The sequence below is a fragment of the Meleagris gallopavo genome, chromosome 4, assembly GCF_905368555.1.
Source record: "Meleagris gallopavo chromosome 4, MGAL_WU_HG_1.1, whole genome shotgun sequence".
NCBI classification, from domain to species: domain Eukaryota; kingdom Metazoa; phylum Chordata; class Aves; order Galliformes; family Phasianidae; genus Meleagris; species Meleagris gallopavo.
In genome coordinates, this window is record NC_139407.1 from 23,355,603 (window position 1) to 23,378,121 (window position 22,519).

The 22,519-nt window shown below is 48.4% G+C and overlaps 1 protein-coding gene and 1 long non-coding RNA gene across 2 annotated transcripts; both read right to left on the bottom strand.

Annotated features, from left to right (window-relative positions):
• Positions 1 to 149: 149 nt before the first annotated feature.
• Positions 150 to 21,776, bottom strand: LOC146544442 (uncharacterized). The gene is made up of 2 exons (XR_014882916.1): positions 21,251 to 21,776; positions 150 to 2,063 (listed from the first exon to the last, which is right to left on the bottom strand). It is a non-coding gene; the product is annotated as an uncharacterized LOC146544442 (long non-coding RNA).
• LOC109367244 (uncharacterized) lies at positions 7,404 to 21,241 on the bottom strand. The gene is made up of 4 exons (XM_085222476.1): positions 21,173 to 21,241; positions 17,657 to 17,837; positions 15,978 to 16,141; positions 7,404 to 8,278 (listed from the first exon to the last, which is right to left on the bottom strand). The coding sequence occupies exons 2-4, from the start codon at positions 17,729 to 17,731 to the stop codon at positions 8,152 to 8,154; spliced, it is 366 nt and encodes a 121-aa protein (XP_085078602.1). The 5' UTR covers positions 17,732 to 17,837; positions 21,173 to 21,241; the 3' UTR covers positions 7,404 to 8,151.
• Positions 21,777 to 22,519: the final 743 nt, after the last annotated feature.

Below are 22,519 nucleotides of genomic sequence, written 5' to 3' on the forward strand. Positions count from 1 at the left end.
AACATCTGTCATGCGTTGTGCTCTGAAAGAAAGTGTGTGCAGCAGATTTAAATCCCTCCTTAGGCCTAATGCACATGCATTTCATTTAGAAGTCTGACACACACACACACACACGCACACACACAAAAAAAAAAGGAAATAAATCAGCATGGTCTTACCCTCACTGTTTAATTAGTTCTTATTGTATTCATAGCCCATTTTCACTTCATTATTCATAACTGTCAGTTCACTTTTTTTTTTTTTCCTTGTTTAATTAAAATTATTTAGGAGAAATCAGAGCTAGGCTTGGATGCCTGACTTCCAAGCTTAGGGACCAAATTTGCTCTTTCTTCTTAGAATCAAATACAATAGAGGCAGCTGCAGTGAAAGCTGATCTCTACTAATCTGCCACGAGCAGTGATTAAGGGAAAAGACAAGGCAAAATTGCCTCCTCATTAATTTCTCCAGCCCTGTTTCTTCTTCCTTCCTTTCTGTGACTTGTGTCTGTTGATAGCTAACATCAGTGCACCAAGAACACAGAAGTGAGCTGCAGTCCTTTGGCTATTTGCTATCTTCAGCTCTTCCTGAAAGAGATGGCCAAGCAAGCCTAGATCCACATAGAAGCATTGCAAAAACCTCTTGGCAGAAATGATAAGCCAATAAAGGCCAAATTGCTGTATTTCTGTCTCTGTTCTAGCAGACTCATGGCACAAGAAGGCTGGAAGTCATCCCAAGAAAGGGGACCTTGAAGATGGCAGTGATGATTTCTCTCCAACTCCAGCAGCTAGCTCTGCTTTTCTTGTTTGCTTTGCGTGTTAGGCCGTGTGGGAGATGACCCCAGGAACACCTGGGTGAGACTTCTGCCTGTTTCATTTAGAGCAGCTGGTGCAGATGCTGGGCTGCAGGGAGCACGGGGCTCAGCACTTAGGTGGCAGCTTCTGCTACACTGCATTTCTGTGCTGTGCTGCGCTGCAGTAGCTGAGGAGAACACTTAATCTCCACATCTGGTGGAAACAATCCTACATGAAGAAATCTTCACCATTTTCATTTTGTCCTTGCTAAAATCCAAATGTGCCAGTTTGGTTAGTGCTGTTGTGTTTTTACTGAGGGATAAGGGCTGTGGGGATTCATTGGCAGAGACAGAGCCTGATGGGTTTGGAGCGATTGGGGCTTAGATATTCACCATTGATTTTGATTGCTCTGACAGTAATGAGGGTCTAGAATAAGCACATTTCGTTCACCATAAAATTCAACCATTTTAAAGGGCTAAGTTGGGGCACGGCTTGCCTTGTGTATTTTACAATGAGATCTCATTTTGTGCTTTCTGCACTGGCATAATTGGACCACTGTTCAGGTGCATATTGCTCTTCAGGAAGGACACATAAGCATGTGTTTAAGACCTATGAAATCACCAGCCTTTTTTGCCTTTCCTAAATCAACAGGACTTAAGCATGTGCTTAAAGTGCTTTTTCCGAACTGGGGCCTTAAAGAGCTGAGTTAGATTATCCACCTTCCTCTTTAAAAGATGGATGTGGAAAATTTCCCAGATTATACATCTGCTCTTCCATTTTACATCACAGAGTGAGGCTGAGTATAGAGGGAGCAGAAAAGGGGAAAGAAAAGTAAAAACAATCCTGCACTGGCAGCCTGGCAAAAAAGAACCCGAAACAGCTGTGTGCCAGATTCAACGGTCTGCGTGCACTGCAGCGAGGCCATCTGCACGCCAGGCTTGCACCAGGTGCTTTATTTAGCAGGGAGGAGACGGCAGGCCTGTGGAGAGAAAGAAAACCTGCTTGTGCTCAAAAGATGTCTTAGTTTTCATCTTCATCTCCGTTTTGTCTCCGTCTGATACAATCCTTGCTCTTTTTCTGCCAAGGGTTGCAGTGGTGCCAGTTGAGGGAAGGACAGTTCTGCTACCAGGGCAGCACTCTCCACAGCACCTGCCCAAGTTCCCCATGGTGCTGGAGTTCAGGTCAAAAGGGGATATCGGTCCTGTGCTTGTGCTTCCAGGAGGGCACTCCATCTCCTTGGGACAGGCAGGTGTGATGGTGGCACCTACCCCTCCTCCACAGCCAAGGCAAGATCTGCAGGCATCAGAAGGGAAGAAATGTTTGTGTTAGTGTTCCAGAGTTGGCCCTGTAGGTCATCAGCAAGGCTGGCTCAGACCCACAGTCAACAAGATGGCATGGACAAAACCACTGAGCATCCAGCTTTCACCCTGACATGCTCCTTATCCAGGACCATTCCAGGAATATCTTCCTTTTGGGAATTTATTTTCACTAACTACCGATCTTTTTTTTTTTTTTTTTTTTTTTCACAGCAATGACCATTTGGTTAGGTTTTTGCTGTTAAAAAAAGCAGTGACATGAGCTTTCACTACAACACCAATTATGCTGCAGTCAGCCTGAGCTCTCTGCAGGCCTAATCAGGTAAGATTTAGCAGCCTGCAATATGTGCACAGTTGACACTGTGCTATCTTCTCTGCCCTTAAACCTGGGGAATTTATGAGCTTTATCTTGGCCACTAAACCATCTTTCTCTTCCTTCACTTCCTCTTCTATAGTTTTAAAACTTTATCTGGACCTAGGCTGTGCTTTATATCACATACTCTCTCTTTGATTTCAAATATGGAAGGGAAGTTATTTAAAAATAGGTTCCATCATAGACAGTGTTCTGGTAATTAGGCACGGAGCTAGACCTTGTAAGTACATCTGTCTCCGAGGGGGGTCAGCACAGTTTTGAGGAAGAGAAGAAAGTCTAAATGTTTCTCCATTTCACTGGTGAGAGCCAGAGCTCCTTGTATATGGATTTCTTTGTGCTATTGTGTTGCTTTGTTTTTTTTATTCAGCCTCCTGTTTACTTGACTAACACGATAGGGGAAAATTAACTCCGAGTGAGAGCCCTCCACGCTGATGGGGAAAGGCAGCCCTATTATGTTCTGGGACCACAGCATCGCTGTGGAGACACTTCTTTATGTGAAGCTGAGCTACAACCACAATGATCTCTTATGATCTCTTATGAAATACTAATTGCATGATTATTTCTTATTGCCCTTTTTTTAATCATGCCTAGGATGATCTGTGCCTGGCTTTCTCCTCAGTGAGATGGAAATCACTGAAATCAATGGACATGTTTCCATTCTTTGCATCTGCAGCAGCAAAGGGCTGTGAAGAGTCAGCAGTCTCAGATGACAGCATTTTTTACTCAGCACGAGTCACTTTGGATGGCACTGCTTTGGGGAGAGGGGCGGATGAGCTCATCTGGGCCTCCATCTCCCATCTGCGACAGAACCGTTCAGGTCTCTGCTACCAAAGGCTACAATGCTCCATAAAGGAGACACGAATTGCTATTACTTTGCTCATGGCACAAGTGGTGAAGAATCAGTCCCAGGGAAAACAGTGGAGGTGAGAGGACCATATGGCTATCTGTATATCATTAGCAATCCCCAGAGCTCCTGGTCCTCCCAAAGCTCATAAACAGTGATATGAGTGTTTTGAAAGTAAGTTTTTAAAAAACAGTAAAAGGCTACTTTAATTAAATGAACATATCTTTTCCCTTAGATCATAACCTTGGATCCCAATAGCTATTTTGGGAATTCAGAAGCATTTCAAATAATTAAAAAAAAAAAAAAAAAAATCGATGTTCCTTTATAGTTGGCAATATTTCAGGCCTCATATATTAATCCAACTTTTCCCTTTGTTAAAAGCAAGCTGAAACGCTTTTGTAATAAGATATTAAAAATTGTTTAGCATCCTGGATCATTAATAGAAACACTTGAATGAGGGCTTTAAGACTTAAAACGGGCAATGCAAATCTATATATAAAATTGATTCATTTATCTGTTCTTTTTTGTTGTTCTACAGAGCAGGATCTTACTCCCCCTCCCCTTCTTCCCCCCTCCCCAAAAAAGTGCACTGTGCCAAAGGGGGACTGTCATTTTGAGAAATAAAGAGAACAAATAGTCCTGCTTTTCACTGTTTAATCTGCTGCCATCCCCAGTGCAAGGAAGAGAAGAGCTCAGCTTGTGGTGTGGGCTCAATGAGCTGACATGAGGGGATCTGCAGCAGCCTCTTAGGGCTGGGAACCAGAGAAACCACCCAGCACGGAATATGGCACCAGCATGGAAAAACTCCTTGTGAAGCAGAGGTTCAGCCTAGGGTTCAGTAGCACACTTCTTTCTCATGCACAGGCACTGGTGAAACCTTCATTTCTCTCACCATTCTACCTTACAGTTGTTCTTCCAAAATCACCTGCAGCACCAGCTTCTCTGCTTTGCCTGATAACAGCCATAAAGTCTCACACCAAGTTAAAGTAGCCAATGTGATAGCGTTAGCTAATATAACTGGATCTTTTGTGGATGTCTCAGAGGTAGCAAGGGAAAAGGTTGAAAACCTGGCCAAAATGTTGTGTACGGCCAGTAAGCTTGGTTCATACTGCCAGAGAGAGAGCTAATCAGCTAACTTGGTGATAAATATCCCTCATTTATTCATACGTTCCCTGCATGCATGGTAGTCTTTCCACTGTTTCTTTTCTGCCCAAGTCTGGAAGCTCTGCTGCTACTAGTTCCTTAGAAGCAATGATGGACAGGAGATATTTGGTATTTGTTTCTGTGTCTTCCACTGGGACAGTACAGTGATCCTTTCTGCCCCTAGGGTTCACTGAATAACAAAAGAGACGGACTCCCATAATGCACACTATGGGACAGAGCACCATCATCCATGCTGACATTCCTGGTTTTGACTAAATTAAAGTAGTAATACTGTGGTATTCACTGTGGGGACTGGTGAAGTATGCTGGACACCGAATAAATGCTTCCTTAACCTGTCAAGCTTCTGGTCGCAAGCTTCAGACAAGAACATGACATTCAAACTGGTCAAAATGCTGTGGGTATTTCTCAGGTGACCAGTAAAAGGAAGGAAGCTTGTCAAGATGAGCCTTACTTACTCCACTCATGTGGTCAGGATGCTCTAAACTATATGTGGAAGTCTAAGAGCCATTTATCACTGTTTTAATGCCTGTCTTTAATGCTTAGCAAGATTTTCTAATTGTATTGACCACAGTGGGATTTAATGATTTGTTTAATACCAACTGCTGGGAGAGACAGAGACCTTTGGCCATAGACACTAAGAACTTAAAATCAGCATTGGTCTGTCCCAACAGGACCTGTCTCTAGCTCAGAGTGCTTGCCCATGAGACCTTTCCTCCCTCGTGGGAGGCACAATGCCTGGGCCTCTTTTGAAGCTTGAAGATCAGCCTTGTGGGTGTGCAGGTCTCTCTGCTCCTGGAAACCTGCCAATAAGGGCTCAGAAATTTGGTGGTGTCTTCAGTTGTCGGCACTTTTGGTCACCGCCAATCTTGCAGCCACTGAAGCATCTCATTTTAATAGAGCAGTGATGCTTCCTAGATGAAAGTACATCTGCGTTGTGTGTTTGCTAAAGGAACTCATTTATAAGAATTAGCATGTTGGTAAATGGTAGCTAGATCATGAACAACAACAGCAAGATGTTGGATCTACAAGTCACTACAAGTTATTTACTGTGTCCCCATTTATTTGCAACAATGAGCTAGGGTGCAAGAAAACCTTGAATTTTGGCCAGAAATCCCTTCCTTTATTGTTAACAGTTACATCTGCTGCTTCTTTCTTCTAGTGCTATGCAGATCTCTTTAATCCGTCTAATGTGTTCCCAATTTAATTATATTTACATACATGTCTATAGCCTCACTGAGAATACCAGCCACACTCTTTATCACATTTCCATGCCGTGTTAAGATTTCATTTGGATAATGTCACTTTTCTTGTGACTGAAGATTTTGATTTCCTGAGAGCTTTTGGAATTTGACTTCTCCCTTTATATATCCAGAGTATTTTTTCCTTTCTTTCTTTCACTCTTTTTTTTTCTTTGTAGTTTTCTTTTCAGTCGACTAAGGGAACCAAGGACATGTATTGCACACCCTCTGTCCTGCCATGTTTAATTTAAATGAAGCCTCAGTCTGCAAAATAGAAATGAGACTTTGCTTTGTGTTTGAAGTGGGTGCAAGCCATGCTCCATGGCTGAGGGTCTTGCAGGAACTATTGTGGAGATGCAGGAAGTGGAAATGAGTCATGTCTGAACCAAATCCAATTGAACCAAACAAAATAAAAACAGAAGAAACTGAAAAATCTTATAACTGAGTTAATAGATTTTAGTGCTTGACTTCTGTAATCAGACCAGGCTTCTTAGCCTCAAGTAAGCGCTGCTGGTTGCAATCTGGTGCTTGAGAAATGTGATGATTCGGTGTCCCTCAAGGATAGCCTGTGCCTGATTAAGAGATAAAACCCAGCAGCCTAGTACTCATTTTGAATACTCAGCTGTGCTCCAATATCCAAGGTCCTCAGAGCAAGACAGTGTCTAGCTGGCCCCAGTGCTGGCAGCCCTGTGCTTCTGCAGCCCATGGTGCCAGCACCATGCCACCATTCTTTTCCTTGGGCTTTTCTTAAGGGAAAGCAGCTGAGGCTGGCCAAGCACCCTCATCCAGTTTGGGCTCAGAAGTGGGTGGTTCTGGTGTACACCTGGGTGTCCCGATTTGCTCCTAGTTTCTTGGTTAAGGGGGACCTCCAGGGTCCTGCTGTGTCCCTAACCAAATCTGCACAGCGTGGCAGGGCTTCTTCCACACCCCTGTGAGTAAGTGGATGTACAGCCACCTCCACAAAGGCCAATGCTAGCAACTTTTCAGCGAACACATAATCATAAATATGAGAGCAGAATGTTTCTTAGTGTGTATTTTTTCCTATTTGTTCAGAAATTGCGAAACATTTTTGCCTTAATATTTTTAAAATCATGCACTTAAGAGGGCTCTGTTTCCCTAAAAGATACCCCACTCATCATGCCAAAAGAATATGGATATCTGACCATTCCACCAAACCAGTTCTGTGAAAAACTGAACACAAGGCTCATGGTACTGATATATGTAACTTTATTCAGCTTGTGGATTTTTTCCCATTTTCTACTACTGAGCTAACGAGGAAAAAGTAGGTTTATTTAAATATATATATGTATTATCAACCCTTTTTTTTTTACATGAAAAATCAGCAAATTAAACTGCATCCCACTCCCTTGAAGCTGAAGTAGAAACTTGCAGTATGCCCAACTGAAAAGAAGCAATCCTGCTTCTCTGGTTGAGCAGATTTGTTGCATTCATTTACTGAGCATATCCACTTGATTTAGTTGAAATAACACTTATAAAGTAATAAATGTTTAGTTTAGAAGGAGGTTAATGAGCAAAGTTTATTACTTACTGGAAAATCATTGAAACTGAAAGCCACATATATTTACATAAAGAATGTGGCATCTGAAATAAATCCGAAGAATTTTGTTATTAATTTCCTGTGTTGTTTACATGTGTTAGAGGTATGTTTATTCCAAAGGAATCACTCATCAGGAGTGATAGAAATCAAAGTGCAAACTGGTTTATTTTTCATTGTAACTTATTAATAACAGCATCAGTTTTTTGTGTTAGATAGATGACACACAGCAGACATTTTTCTTCAAATATATACAATATAAGTGAGAAAATAAAGCAAAGGGCTTTGCAGTCAAGTAACATTTTTATTTGATAAAATAAAAATTAGTGCCTTTTCTGCAGTGTTGTATTTTTTTTCTATTAGTTCCAAATGATATAGAGTACATTGCAGTAGGTTTTACAGTGCAATTTTTACTGTATGTTTCCTTAAGCAAATACTTAAACAATGAAGTGATAATCGAGAGCATAAGAACATCAAGAGTTCCTTTCTATTTTCTCACAAACTTCTCACTGGAATTAAAAAGATAAGTATAAGGTTGCCTTATCAAATCAAAAGCCACAGAGTTTATAAAGTCTCCTTTCAAAGCTGGGAGGGATCACGCACAGATCACGTTTTTACAGAAAGTTACCATACCTTAAAGCAATTTATCTTTCACTTTTGGTATGAAGATCACCCTGCATGTACCTCAGACCATCTCCTCTTCATTTAGGCAAGACTGCTGGAGCTGCTGGCTTTCTCTGAGCCAGCAATGAAGTAAATTAATAATGCTCTTTTCTTAGCTCCTCTGAAGTCCTTACATAGGCAGAATTCACCCAGAGGCAAATGGGAACTTTGTTGCCCAAATACAACTGTGTGGGACTCTGTGCTCCCAGCTTTACATACAACACCATGTTATTGGCAGCACTGCCCCGAGCCATTGCTCACAGGCATGGGGCAACCCAGGAGTGCTTGGGAAGCAGGCTGCTTGCGGCTGATTCCTTGCTCTCCATCATCTCCCCTCCTCAGTCCAGATGTGGGCCTGGGGAAAAAAAAAGATAGGGAGTACGTGGCATTTTTGAGAGTGTGTACTGTGGCCCTAGAACCAACTCTTCTTTGTTTTAATAGCAACAAAGATAGTCTAGGATTTAGTTCTTTGAGAATCTTGTCCTAACAAAATAATTAAGATACGCTTCTGTTTTACTATGAAATATGGAAAACCACTCCCTCATCATCTGCCAAACATTTCTGATTTTGTGTTTGCCTTGCAACAGCTGGAATGCACTAACAATTTAAGGGTTGACCTCCTCCCCCCACTCCACATTCCCCAATCTCCATACACACTCACTTTAAATGCAAGCAGTCCCCTCTTCTACTGGGGACTGCCAAGGGTTCCAGCTTCTGCGCATGCAATGGGGGCCTGGGTACACATGAAACGGGAGACCAGGGGTGTATGCAGTGAGGGACTGGGGGCTGCTCCACAGTGGCTGCTGAGCACATCCCTACTGTCATTGCACGTTAAGCAATGGTTCCCATCCCACATCACAGCAACCTTCACAGCAGAGGCACAGGGGTTGGGTTCTGTCGGGGGCTGCGTGTACCCCCATAGTGGTGCCTGTGGGACCCTTCTGCAAAGGGAGCAGACTCCTTGCTTCTAACCCAACTGCCCTCTGGACCCGGTTCTGCTGTGGGAGGTTTAGCACTTAATTAATGAGGACTATGTGTGAGCATACATATGGATGTGTGTATATCTGTCTACACATACACACAGTATAAATTAACTAAACATGTTACTAGGATACATCAGGAAAACCACATCCAAACAAAGAGTTCAATATGGAAAAAGCTATTAAAAGATCCCAGTGTTTGAGCATGTTATGTACAGGGATAAATATGATTACTGGATACCAATCCTACATTTTGTTCTTTTCCTGTTGGCCTTTGTAAGAGGTGCTGTCCTCTGGGGGGTAAGGGGAAGATTTCAAATGACAGAGTGAATCCAATCTTCACAAATAACACATGGCTCATAATTAAATTTCTCACCTCAGGAGTGAGGATCATCATTAAAATGGAGTTTGGGAACCACTACTGAGGCTTTTTTAGAGGCCTGAATGGGTTCCGGAGCTCTAACCTTGGAGCCTTTAAAGAAGTGATGGAAGGGGTCATAGAATCCTAGAATCCTAGAATCATTAAGGTTGGAAGGACCACAAAGATCATGTAGTCCAACTACCAGCCTGTCACCACTGTGGCCACAGTGAACCAGGTCCTTCAGCGCCCTGCATGCCCAAATGTTCACAGTGCCCTCGCATAAGTTAACTACTGAATAACAAGGATAAGTGTGGACTTCTTACTCTCCTTTTCGTAACAACTTTCTTGTAAGCTGCCCAGTTAGCCTAAAGATTTTTCCTCCTTCTTTGCTGGCACTGCACTTGGAATGCAAGGACGCAGTCAGTGCAGGTGTGTGCCAGCCAGGGCAGCACTCATACTCTCAGAAAAGAGGCACACTTGCAAATGCCCATATAGCCAAAGAAGTGAACTGGATATGCTTTCCTTGTGGCAGTTACCTGTTCAAGTATTGCAAGGATCTATGAAGCAATGGTCTGTTTTTTTTGAATGCCCTCTTCTCTGCTCTACAACTTCTCCTGAGTTCTTTACCCTGCAAATATCGCTGTAAAAACAGAAAATCAGCCACACTGCCTGATTTAAAACCCAAAAGGTCAGTGATGTTTTGGACAGCAAAAGCAGAAAAACTGAGCAGTTACATCAAAATGTGCCTCAGAAGGAGACTCTCTGGGACAAGGAACAGAAGTTGATAGCTGACCCTGGGTGGCATCTGATCCACCTCGCATGCCTTTAAATGATGGGTTGGTGTGGAGCTTCACAGCCACCTCTTGGCATCTCCACCATACCCCATATCCTGAGGCAAAGATGAAGGTCGCAGCCCCAGGGAGTGTAACAAAATGTCAGTTTAAATGGCACTGGTCACAAGACCAGAAGGCTCAGATTTGCTTCTAGCAATGATTTTCCAAACTGGAGTTCCTCTTCTCTCCTTTGAAGTCAGTAAGAAACCTCCCATTGGGTTTAGTACAAACAAAATCAGCCCTCACTGAAGACTGTAGTGAAGCAGAGGAAAACATTTTTCCTGTTAAAAGATTTTCTTGTTACTACAGACACATAAAAGTCTTCTCAAAGCTATAATGTTAAATATTTTAATGTCCTGCCAAACCTCATCAATTCTCATTGTTTAACAAAAACGGCACAAACATTATGCTAGCGATGGTATTTTCTGCATATTAAGATCAATAATGTGCTTTGCAAGGAATAAAGGGCTGGTTAATGAGAAAAGCCTTTTAAAACTCAAGACAATTCCAACTGCTATGAATGATTACAAATTGTGCGGTTAAATTTGTAGGGGGTGGGGCTGGGGGGGATTAAGGCCCTGGGCACGCAGTGCTGTGCTTCCTCTTCCCTTTTTTTACCAGGAACTTCCCCACAACACTCTCCTTCATTCAGCTCTGTGAATTCTGGGAAACATCAGTGTGGCTGCCAGTACAGGGAGCTGAGACTTCCATTTCAGCACCATCGCTGGACTCTTAAAATATTTATAGGAACAAATAGCTTTGACAGGGTGCACTGACATGCACAGAAGGAAGACGTGGTTCAGGCTGCTTTAAAATGTCGTATTTTGGAGCCTACGCTCCATTCCTTATTCAAGCAGAAGTCTCAGTAGCCCCAGCAACAGGAGGTGCGTGGGGTTGTGCCTTTGGGTTCTCCCAGACTGAGCGGTACAGATGTGCTATGGGATTCCAGTGGCATTCTCGTACCAGAAACACCCAGCCCATGCTCACTCTGTCCCTGTGCCTCTAAGGAACTGCACAAACTGCACCTTCTGCTCCCACCACTCCGTTCCCACTGCGCTGCAGTGCCACCACACTGCTTTCAGAGCCCGCCTGCATAAGCGTGTCTTGCACATGCGTGGCCCTGCAGCCCCTCAGGAGGAAGAATGCTTTGTCTGTGTGTCCGGATGGGGTTAGGTGTGAGATATGTACTCAGCCCTGTCAGGAGCAAAAGGCTTCAGTGCATGTGTGCAGCAGAGCTTCAGGCACCTCAGAGCCTTCCCTGGTGCTGAGGATTGCATGGTAAAAACAACATGAAAGAAAGAGTTTGCATTCAAACACCAGATTTCCACCTAATCCCCAGCAATGACACGTCTGTGATCTGGACTTGTGTCTCAGTTATGTCATAGGGTGCAGATGGCATGAAGCATTGCAGTGATCCTTACTAAGTTCTGCGTCTTAGAATCATTGCAACATCTAAGTTTTTCTCAAGATTCATTGTGGCAAAGAGGAATGAGCACACACGCAAAAAAAATGCAGTACGTACTGTTGTACACTGCAGTGTGTAAATGGGCACAGACACCTCCTGCTCTATGCTTATAATTCTCCCAAACATCATGAGGTGAAGGAATGAAAAACTTTCTGAAAAACTGTGGAAATATATTGCCGTTAGGATGTAGCACAAACTCCTGGTTCCACCCTAAATAGAAACTTTCTTTAATTTATTAACGAAAATGTTTACAAGACTGGTTTCTTGAGTTGTCATGCAGATCCGAATGGTCTTAATTTCAATTCCTGCCTCCACTCCCAGCCAGTGCAGAGCCTGAAAATCTTCTTTGGTTTCCCATCACAACCCATCTCGCTACCCGCTGCGCCTCCGGCCCCTGCGAGCCCCGGGGCCACCCGCAGTGGCCAAGCAGGAGGGCAGCGAGTGAACGTAGCCCCGAAGGCTGCCGGCCGGGCTGAGCAGCGGGCCGGCAGGGCCGGTGGCTGCCAGCAGGTGAGGTGCCGCTTGCAAAGCTGCCTCGGAGAGTGATGTTGGACTGGTGCCCGGGTTGCGCGGCAAAGTGGCAGAAGATGAGTTAAGTCTGGGGAGGCCCCGAAAGATAATTGAAACCACCCCTGGATGACAATGGCTATTAACTTGCAGCTCGTCCCCGCGTCCCATGGAGGAGCGAAGGCAACGGGAGGCTCCCCGGGACGGCTTCGGGTGCGCAGGCAGCCCGGAGTTCCACGTGCCTCTTCTGCCCCGTGTCCGGGGGCCTCGGGCTGCCGGGCGGAGGGCTGGGAGCTCCAGGAAACGTGGTTTGACAGAAGGGGCTCGCGAGCCTCCCATGTGCGCTCCACATTGCTATCGCGTGCCCTTTGATGTCGGGTTCGGCTCATGGGAAGACGCGGGGCCGGATCCTCACCCGATGACGGCCGCTGCCAGCCCCGCGCACCGCACCGCACCGCAGCCCCACTCCGGCCCTGGGCAGACACTCCTGCAGCGTGCACAAGGCGCTTTCCCTTTTCTTCCTTTTCTTTTTTTTTCCCTTTTCTTCCTTTTTTTTTTTTTTCCCTTTTCTTCCTTTTCTTTTTTTTTCCCTTTTCTTCCTTTTTTTTTTTTCCCTTTTCTTCCTTTTCTTTTTTTTTCCCTTTTCTTCCTTTTTTTTTCCCTTTTCTTCCTTTTTTTCTTTTTTTCCTTTTCTTCCTTTTTTTTTTCCTTTTCGTCCTTTCCCCCCCCTTTTCTTCTTTTTTTTTCCTTTTCCCCTGTTTTCCTTTTTATTCTCATCCTTTTCCTCTCTTTAGTTTTGCTTTTCTTTTTTCTTTTTCCTTCTTTTTATTTTCTCTTCCTTTTTCTATTACTTCTTTCTTTCTCTTTTTTCTTCTTTTCCTCCTTTTTCTCCTTCGTCTTTTCCTATTCCTCCTTTTCTCCTTTTACGTTTTCTTTTTCTCCTTTTTCTTTTTCCGCTTTTCTCCTTTTTTCCTCCTTTTTCGTTTTCTTTTTCTTCCTTTTTTTTTTCTATTTTTTCTTCCCTACTTTTTCCCCCTTGTTTTTTCTTCTTCTCTTTCTTTCTTTCTCCCACTCCCCCCCAACCCTCCCTTACTTCCCAGGCGCCGTTAGCCCAGAGCTCCCCACTCCCAGTGCTCCTCCAGACGACGCTTCTCGCCGCATCCTAGGGCCGTCCCCGCGGGCAGCCCCTGCGGCGGTGGCAGCCGCGCCCCGCGGGAGCTCCTGACCCCCTACCTGCGCTACAGCGCGACGCCTCCCCCTCCCCCCACCCCCCTTCTCCACCTCCGCAAGAAGGGAGCGCTCCCGAAACCCCTTCGTCAGCCGGCAGAGCTCGGCAGTTCTCTCTGTCCCGCTATTTGCCCTCTCCCAGCTCTTCGTGTAAGGAAACCGTCGGAAAAACAAGAACAAACAGCAAACCAACAAACAGCCAAATCGGCTGCCTTTGTTTTGCTTTTGGTTCTGTTCTTTTATTTACTTTTTTCTTTTGTTGGTGGCCGTGTGTTTAATTTTTGCTCTGTTTTTAGCTAAGTAACAGATTGGAGCAGAAGAACGGATGGGTGCCTTTATCCACCTTTTTAGTTTTCTGCAGTTATAGGAGAAAGGAAAAAGGAAAAAAAAAAAAAAAAAAGAGGAAGAAGAAGAGTTGGGAAAATGCCCGTTCTTTCATACTTCTCGAGGTTTATGAAAGACACGCTCAGTGCCACACGAATGTTGATAACGAGAGCGCTGAGCTGAGGCAAGGGATAGCCTTGCAAAAAGAAGGAGGAATGAAAAGCACCGAGAAGTGATTTCATTCCGGGGTTTGTTTGTCTGTTTTCTCCAGTCGTCTCTCCCATTCTGATTACTCCTTTCCTTCTCCTTCTCCTTCTCCTTCTCTTTCTCTTTCTCCTTCTCTTTCTTATGTATTTTCCTTCTGCCAATAACTCCAGGTTCTCCTTGCAACCTGTGATGAGCTTTATTTTTGAAGGGAAGAGCCGGGTATAACATGCTTTTTGGAAGCCACCATCTTTTTCTTTCCCTCCGCCAACCTCCCGCGGCCTGGCTGTTCCTCCAGCGCTCAGCAGCTCCCCACGCCGGGCAGGGGACCGCCTGGTTCTCCTTCACCCTGACCTCAACGCGGCGCCGGGCAGGGAAATCAAGCCTCGCTCTCACGGGCCGCGGGGGAGGGGGGTGTGGGAGAAGGGGGCAGTGCTTGAGGCGTTGGGGGGCACGCATAGTATCACGTCACGTCGATCGCATCACATCCCATCGCACAGCATCGCATCACGTCCCACTGCGCGTGTTCATTGACGCATATTTATATGTATCATATGTTTTCTACATGTTTAATATGTAAAATGCGTGTTTAAATATACCTTTATTTATGTTTACGTTTTAATGCACCAGATTTATTGCAGTTCTGGGAGCTCACAATGCAAATGAAGGCAAGTTTCAGGGCTGATTCTCTCTTATTTAATCAGCCCACTGAAATAAATGCAATGTATATTCGTTAGTATTGATGTAGTGTCTATTAACGGTACGTGCGGATCTGTACGGCTATTTGCACACACGCACAGCCGCGTGGGGCTCCGTGCCCCCTCCCCACTGAGCGCCGGGTGTGGAGCCGTGGGTCAGAGCCGGCACCACAGCAATAAATAAAGAGAGGAGGCAAATTGAACGGAACGAAATAAATGAATAAAACGAAGTAATTAAACTAAAACAAAAGCACTCTAAAAACTAAAAGCACCACTGTGTTTTGTTTTTGTTTTTGTCAAGTTTCTCTCCGAGAGCAGCTGAGCTCCGAGGAAGGGAAGCTCCGTTCCGGTGTGCGGCTGCGGGGAAAACGCGGCTGCCGAGGCCTGAGGAAGGGCACTGCGAGCCCCGGAGCCGCCCGTTACCTGCCCCGCGAACGGATGCCTGTGGCTGCGGACCGTGACAGCTCTCCGCAGGTCTCACCTTGTAATGAGAGCCCGCCCAGGCCACCCGACGACGGCTTTGAGGTTCCCACCCCGCCCTGCTGCTGGATGGGGGAGAGGTGCTGGGCTCCTGCATAGAGCAGCAAGCAGTTCCCCCGGTGGCTTCCAAAATAGTAACAATGATAATAATCCGCCGACTGCAAGCAAGACCCGAGTCACCTCTTCATCTCTAGCACCTGGACGTCCCCTCATCGAGTCACCTTCTTAATTAGCAAGGAGTCAAAGTTGGCAGCATCCCGCGGCCCCTCCTCGCGGGGTACCCGGGCGTTCTCCTTCCCGTGCCCCACGGACAGCCCGAATGTGCGCGTTCCCAGCACGGAGAACTCGAAGGATTCCCAGCCGGGATCCGTGCCCTGCCGCGCAGCCCCCACGGCGGCCCCCTCGGCCCCACAGCCCCCGGCGGGCCCTACCTGCAGGCGTGGAAGCGTTTAGTGGTTTCGGCGGCATTAACTCCTAACAGGGTGTGAAAAGTATTGCGGGCTGAAAAAGCGGTGGGGGCTTTTGAGTCGGGCGGGCCGGGGCGTTCCTCTCCCTCCGGCGGATACCTCGTGTTTCCTCCACCGCTGGCACCCGCCCCACCTCGGCAGGTGCGATGCCCCTGGGGCCGGGCACAAGGCACGAGTCCAGCCCCGCAGACGCTGTCTCAGGCCAAAAACCTGCGGTTCCCAGCATGCTCTGGCCGCTTTTTTTTTTTTCTTTTTTTTTAACCTCCTGTATCGCTCTTTTTTTTTTTTTTTTTTTTTTTTTTTTTTTTTTTTTTTAAGTGTGAACGGTGACAGAATAAACTCGGGGCGCATATTTCATCTCCTCCACGGCACAATCTTAAATCTCGGTGTCAAAAATAAAAATAAATAAAATGAAGGTTCGGGTTGTCTCCACCGCAGCTAAGAGCTGAGCCGCGCCCACCTTCGCTCCCCCCGCGCACCGCCCGCACAGGGGAGGGCTGGCTCTTACCTGCCTTGGCGGGAGGGGCGCCGGGATACGGCCACGCCAGGAGTGTCCCCAGCTCCGCCCCGAGTGCCGCCGGCCTCCCGGCTCCGTCGGGAGGCTGCGGCCGCGCCGTGTGGCCGTCGAGGAACGCCGATAAGAAAAGGCTGCTCCTGGAAATGCTTGAGACTCTGCGCATTAGGGAACGGTTTTAAACGAGCAAGAAAAAAAAAGAGGGAAAAAAAAAAAGCCCCCCTCCGACCTCTGATTGAAGGACAGTTAAAAATAATTGCCCGTGTTAAGAGGCAGAGGAGAAGGTAACGAGGAAAACTGCCTTCTTTCAAAGCCCGCTAATGGCCATGCGATTCATTAGGTCACTTAATCCTAATAGACCCTTTGGCATCTGCGCCGCTGACCCGGCGCGCCGAGCACCACCAGCGCAGCCCCATCAAACAGGTCAATGCCCCACGCCGAGCTCCTGGACCATCGTGTGCGGGACCAGGGCTGCGGGCAGCGCTGCGGCAGAGCGGGGCTCCGGGCGCTGCCCCCCTCGCAGCCAAATGATGGCCCTGTTTGGGGCTCCCCTCCCATTAAACATCGGCCTCGGGGCATCGCGCGGTGCCACCCCGAGCGCAGGGGGTCGGGAAGAGCCGCTCCTGACCGGTGCCGTCGCTCCGCTGTTGCAGCGGAGTCTCATTATTAAATACTCCTTCCAACGTCTCTCTCTCCCTCCATTCCTTCCTTCCTTCCTTCCTTCCTTCCTTCCTTCCTTCCTTCCTTCCTTCCTTCCTTCCTTCCTACCTACCTTCCTACCTACCTGCCTACTTACCTCCCCTCCCCTCCCCTTCCCTTCCCTTCCCTTCCTTCCCTTCTTCCTTTCCTTCTTTCCTTCTCTCTCTCTTTTCTTTTTCTTTTTTTCTTTTTTTTTCTTCTTTCTTTTTCTTTCTTTTTTTTTTTCTTTTTTTTTTTTTTTGTCCATTTTCTCAAGGGCTTTTTCTTTTAACTTGCAAAATGTTGCTCTGCAGTGGAACTTGTCATAACAGGAGCTTGTTCTCTTTATTGAGTTATTTATTTTTCTTATGCACAACAATATCCTCCTTTGAATGGAGCTTCCAAAAGGGAGAAGGAAAGAAAAAAATCTGCAGAGAAAGAGGAGGAGATAGGGAGGAGAGAGGGGAAGGAAGGAAGGAAGGAAGGAAGGAAGGAAGGAAGGAAGGAAGGAAGGAAGGAAGGAAGGAAGGAAGGAAGGAAGGAAGGAAGGAAGGAAGGAAGGAAGGAAGGAAGGAAGGAAGGAAGGAGAGAAAAGAATGAGACTAAGAGAGGAGGAGAGAGAGAGAGAGAAAGGAAGGAAGGAAAAAAAAAAGAAAGAAAGGAAGAGAAATAGGAAAAGAGTGGGACAGGCCGGCCCTTCCAAATTAAAACAAGAAGCCCCGAAGTTTTCTTTTTTGGTATTAATATTATTTAACATTTAAAAATCCGGGAACTTCAAACAAACTTTCTGTAGGGAAAAGAAAGAGCAAAGAGCTGTTCTCTGGAAACCATTTGTTCACAACTCGAACTGTGCCGTTTTGGCTTTGTAACAAAACTGAAGGCGCCCAACCCTGTCCCTCCCTCCCCCCGGCATATATCTTTTCAGCACACATTTTAAAATAAATATTCTTACGAGGCTTTTCAGAATGCCTCCTTGTTATGAATTGATAGGATACAACATCCCGCAGCTGCGCCTGGAAGACGAGATTCGGTCCTTTAAACACCGGGATCACATCTGCGGGGAAAACCATTACCGCTGCTCCCTCAGCCCCGCGGCCGCGGATGGCAGCGCGCTGCCGGGAAAGGGCCGGGCAGTGGACACGGGGAGCCGCTCCGTGCAGCCGGGCGGCCCCGGATCTGGAAGATGGAAAATGGTCCTTTTTTTTTTTTCCCTTTTAAAAATACTTTTTTTTCCCCCGTATCTCCCCTCAAGCCCTTTTAATATTACCGATTTTCCCTTCCCGCTATTCAGCAAGTAAAAATAAAGCCAAGTACGCTCAGTAAAGCCGTCCCTGCAGATTTTAAGAAATAATAATAATAATAATAATAACTACTAAAAAAACCAGGGGTCTATTCGGGTGTGTCCAGCCTGAGAAACACGGAGCGAATCCGACATGGTTCTCTTCCCGCTCGAGGATGAATTCAGCCTCCAGCACATTTTCGCAGCGCATTTGCTCAGCGAGGCTTTCCTGCTGAGAAATTCCATCCGCCAACAGCGTTTATTATTCATAAACGCAGAAAGCATTTGTGATCTCCTGCTCTGGAGTTTACAGCAGGTGCCAGAGCTCTCTTCGGGGCGTACGCTCATGCGTCCGTATATACGCATTATGAAATAAAACGACCACTTTGTCTATTTAAAACCAAAAGAAACAACAGAGAGATGCTGAGGTTTTAAACGCTTCCTATGTTTATAAGGCTTAGGTTCGGTCCGAATGTATTAATTATCATGTTTCAACCTCTGTTTTCTCGGTGGTTTTAACGAGATGCTATGGTGCGAACTGCGCTGCCCATCCTTCATAAGCTTCACTCCTCGGCCGGGGTATATTTGTACATATGGTGTGTGTATGTGTGTGTACTGTGTGTGTATGTGTGCATGTGTGCATGGCGTATGTGTGTAGAGCTGCACAGGTCAGAAATCACTTCTTTCCCCAAACACAGAATGAGGTGCCAGCACTTTACTGAAAGTACAACGCAGGATTGACATCTATCGCCACGATCGTCCGTCAAAAAACAAAACAAAACGGTATCGCTGAGCGCACGGCTGAAAAGATTGACCTCAACAAAGAAACGCGTCTCAGTCGATGTGCTTCCTCACCTCCGCACACCCAGCGCGATACGTCCAGCCTTAGTGATTCCATACTCCTGTCCCGTCGCCACACTCCAACCACCCCCCGGCTCTCTCCATCCAGCAGCCGGCCGTCCCCGCCAGGTGTCCCGCCTGGAGGGAGCAGCGCCCGCAGAGATCCGCGGGCTGAGCGCCGTGACGCGGGGCGATGCTCTCACCCACCCCCGTGCGCTCCGACTCCCGCAGCCGGAGCGCAGCGCAGCAGCAGCTCCTCACTGTGCCGCACGGGGGGTCACCCGGGGGAACTCCAGGGCGTTACAAAAACTCGTTCGGGGAGTGTTTGTTGTAGGTCCCCTCGACTCGACAGGCACCGGGCGGGAGCAGAGCCCGGGGCTGCCCCGCGGGAGAGATGGGGCCCAAGTCCCACCCCTCTTCACCCACCCCACGTGCAACGGCAGAAAATGGCTTCAAAAAGATTCAGTAGCCACAGGGTCAGGCCGAGCCGCGCGGCCCGTTTAGCAAAAGCAGCGGAGGGCCGTCTGGGTGCGCGGCCCGGTGCGGCCGGGAGCCCACGGGAGCGTCCCGGGACAGCCGCTGCTCGCCGCTGCTCGCTGCTCTCCTTTTTTCCTTTCATCTCCATGCCAGAACACTGGAAAGAATTAAATTATTTAAAGGTTTGCATTTGAAACCGTGGCTGGAGTAAACTATGAATCAGGTGTAAATAATTACCAACGTCAGGAAAGCAGCAACTGCTGCGTGTGGTTTATTCATCGCTTTCTTTTTTTTTTTTTTTTTTTCTTTTTTTTCTTTTGAATCCTTTGATCATTTCCAACCTTAACTGTTTGCCAAATTCACATCTCCTTAACTTGCTGAGAGGGCCTCTGATGCCCACAGCCCGGATCGGGTCAGTACCATTAGTGCTGAATGAAGGACGCTGCCCATTCGCAAAAGCCACCAGAGCCTCTCGGCTGACGGCAACGGGGAGCACGTGAGTTACGAAGCAGAATAAATGGTTCGAATACAATGGAGCCAAAATCGAACGGAAGAGCTCCGCGGGGCAGGACAAGCGGGGTTCGGCCCGAACGCACGGAAATAGAAGCAACCATGGAACAAAAGCCGCGGAGAAAAGAGAGAAATGCTGCCACAGATCACACGCCGTACAAACAAAAGCCCGGGGCTGATCCCACCCTTCCATCCACGTTCACTTCTGCCCGCGTCCACCGCTCTTTTTGCCTACGCTGCAGTTTGAACCCATTTGTCTCCTCAGAAAGCCGCGGTGGGAAAAGGCAGAGAAAGGACTTCTTTCTCGTGTGTGTCCTCTTTTAAAATCTCCCTGCACACCGAGACACCACCGGAGCATGTTCTGGTGCTGTAAACGTGTTTTTATCACGCCGTAAATTCCTGCCCCTCTGACAGAGCGGCCGGAAATGTAAATCACACCGTGGAGCTGAAGTTATGAAAAAGTTCGTTACGTTTCTGCGTCCTAAGGACGATCGCAGCTCTGCGGGGTCGGTGGAAGGGGGGGCTGGGGAAGGGGGTGGTGAGGTTGTTTCCTATTCTCCCTCTCCGCCAAACTGTGGCTCCGCGGTGCCGGGGACTTTGATGGGAAGGAGCGGACAATGTGCAGAGTCCCTGCCCGTGACACCCAGGCCACCGCCACTTGGGAGGTCTTTCGGCCTAATGCATCCACAGCTAACTGCTCCCAACAGGAGGCTCTGCGGATCAGCCGGGGTCACAATTACACTTCTGCTAAAGGCAAGGGCTTAAAGAAAAAAAAAAAAGAAAAAAAAAATGGAGGGAGAGAGAGAGAGAGAGAGGAGAGAGGGCTGGGCGAGTGGTGGAATTAAAACTTTTCACTTCATCTGAGGAATGAAAGACCGAGAGCGAGTGAAGATAGCAGGACTCGTTCACACGAGGCATACGCGGGGGGGAGGTGGGATCGCCCCGTCGCGGAGGCCGTGTGCCTGGGGACCGCCTGTCCGGAGGGCTGAGACGGCACTGAGCCTCCGGGAGAGTCTCCGCGGGAGCCGCGCTGCAGCCCGCGCTCCTCGCCGCAGCGGCGGAGACCGGAGGAGAGGGAGGCGGGGGTTCCCGGCGGCCGTGCCAGGAACGGAGCCCCCCGCCAGTCCTCCTCGCGCCCCGCCCGCTCTCCCTCCCGTCCTTCTGCTCTGCCTAACCCCCTCTCCCTTCCCTCCCACCCCCCCCCCCCGCTACTCGCAGACCCGGCAGCAGCCGCGGGTCCCTCTTCCCGCTCCGGCCCGGCTCTGCGCTTTCCCTGCCGAGAGAATGAGACATCGGTAGGACCGAGCCGGGCCGGGGGCATCCCACCTCGCTCCGCAGCTCTCCCCCGTTCCCGGCCATGCTCAGGTCGGCGGCAGCCTCTCACCGTCCTACCCATCCGGCTCACCTCACCCGGGCAGTGAAACGCCGTCCAGAGGCCGCCCCTGCCCCAGTGATGCTCCCGTCCCTGCCGCCTCCCGCTTACCTGAAGAAGACGTCCCACTGCAGGCTCTGAGCGCACTAGAGGCGGAGGGGGGGAGGAGGGGGCCGGGTTGGATGGTGAGGCACGGCCCCCCCGCGCCCCAGGAAGAGCAGGCGGGAGGAAGAGAAGGTGGGAGACTGGGAAGGCTTTTTCCCCTTTTCTCTCTCCGCTGGAGCCGAAGTGACCCGCAGTGTCTGGAGAAGGTTTTTGAAGACGTTCAGGAGGGAGGGAGGGTGGGAGAGTTTTCTGCTGAGAAACTCAATCTGCCATACAGTAGCGGCCGCGTCTGGGATCTGTCACTGCTGACAGCACCACAGGGCACAGACATGATCTTCCGCACAACACTGCAAACTCCCCAAAATACCCTCCTCGCTCCCAGGGTGTCTGCCGGGCTGCACCGCGCGCCTCCTCCAAAAGGGGGAAATCGGCCGAGCCCCGAGCAGCCGAACACCGCGAGCTGGGCAAGAGGCAGCACCCCCTCCCCCTCCCCCCCCCCGCTATTGGGAGCACACCGCCGAAGCGAGGGGCGATGGCACGCCCTGCCGGTGCAAAGGTCGTGCATGTAAACGCGGGCGCCGTGAGATAGCTGAGAATGACTTTAATGAATAATTTCGGAGACGGTTACGGCTTTTGGTAATTACTGCGCGGCTCTGTGAGAAACGCATTGGGGCAGACTCAGGGCCGGGCCGCTCGCATCCCCTAGCCCGGCCTGGTTCCACGGAGCTGCCCCCCCCCCCCCCCCCCCCCCCCCGCCCGGCTGCGAGGTCCCCCTGCGAGCAGCGCTCCCACAAAGCCGCGGGGCCGTGGGCTCCGGGCTGGGCTGGAGGTATAGAGGGCAGACCGATATTATGATTATTTTTAATCTCTTCCGCCTCCTGTACTGTTCTGGCAGAACATTTCATTGTCTTTTAGACTCGTTTTAGAAAGCTGCCACGGGTTTGCACGCTTGTTTGGTTTTTTCAAAGCTCACCATACGCAGCTGTTTTAGCCTATGGCCACATATGGCATGCGAGTAGGGACCCCTATAGGAGATTCGTCCTCCCGTTACCCCCACATGTTCTCTCAGTGTACGCAGCCAGGAAACCACCTCTATGCTATGCATTAAAATATACATCTATATTTTTCTTTCCCGAATCCTTCGGGCAACTCGGGGTCCGCGTATCCTCCGCATGGCACCCACCGGTGGGAGCCGCACGGCACGGACGGGAGCTCCTCTCCCATTGTTCTGCGCACACGGCCGCTCCCGGCCGCGCTGTGCCACACTGGGACCTA

Bases quoted from the DNA above. Each gene is read 5' to 3' on its own strand.
- LOC109367244 (XM_085222476.1), bottom strand. From the start codon at position 17,731: ATGGTTTTCCCCGCAGATGTGATCCCGGTGTTTAAAGGACCGAATCTC. The intron at 16,142-17,656 runs GTATCCTATCAA...CCTAATGCGCAG, and splicing joins AGGCGCAGCTGCGGGATGTT to AGTCTCAAGCATTTCCAGGA. The intron at 8,279-15,977 runs GTAAGAGCCAGC...TTTTTTCCCCAG, and splicing joins CGCCCCTCCCGCCAAGGCAG to GCCCACATCTGGACTGAGGA.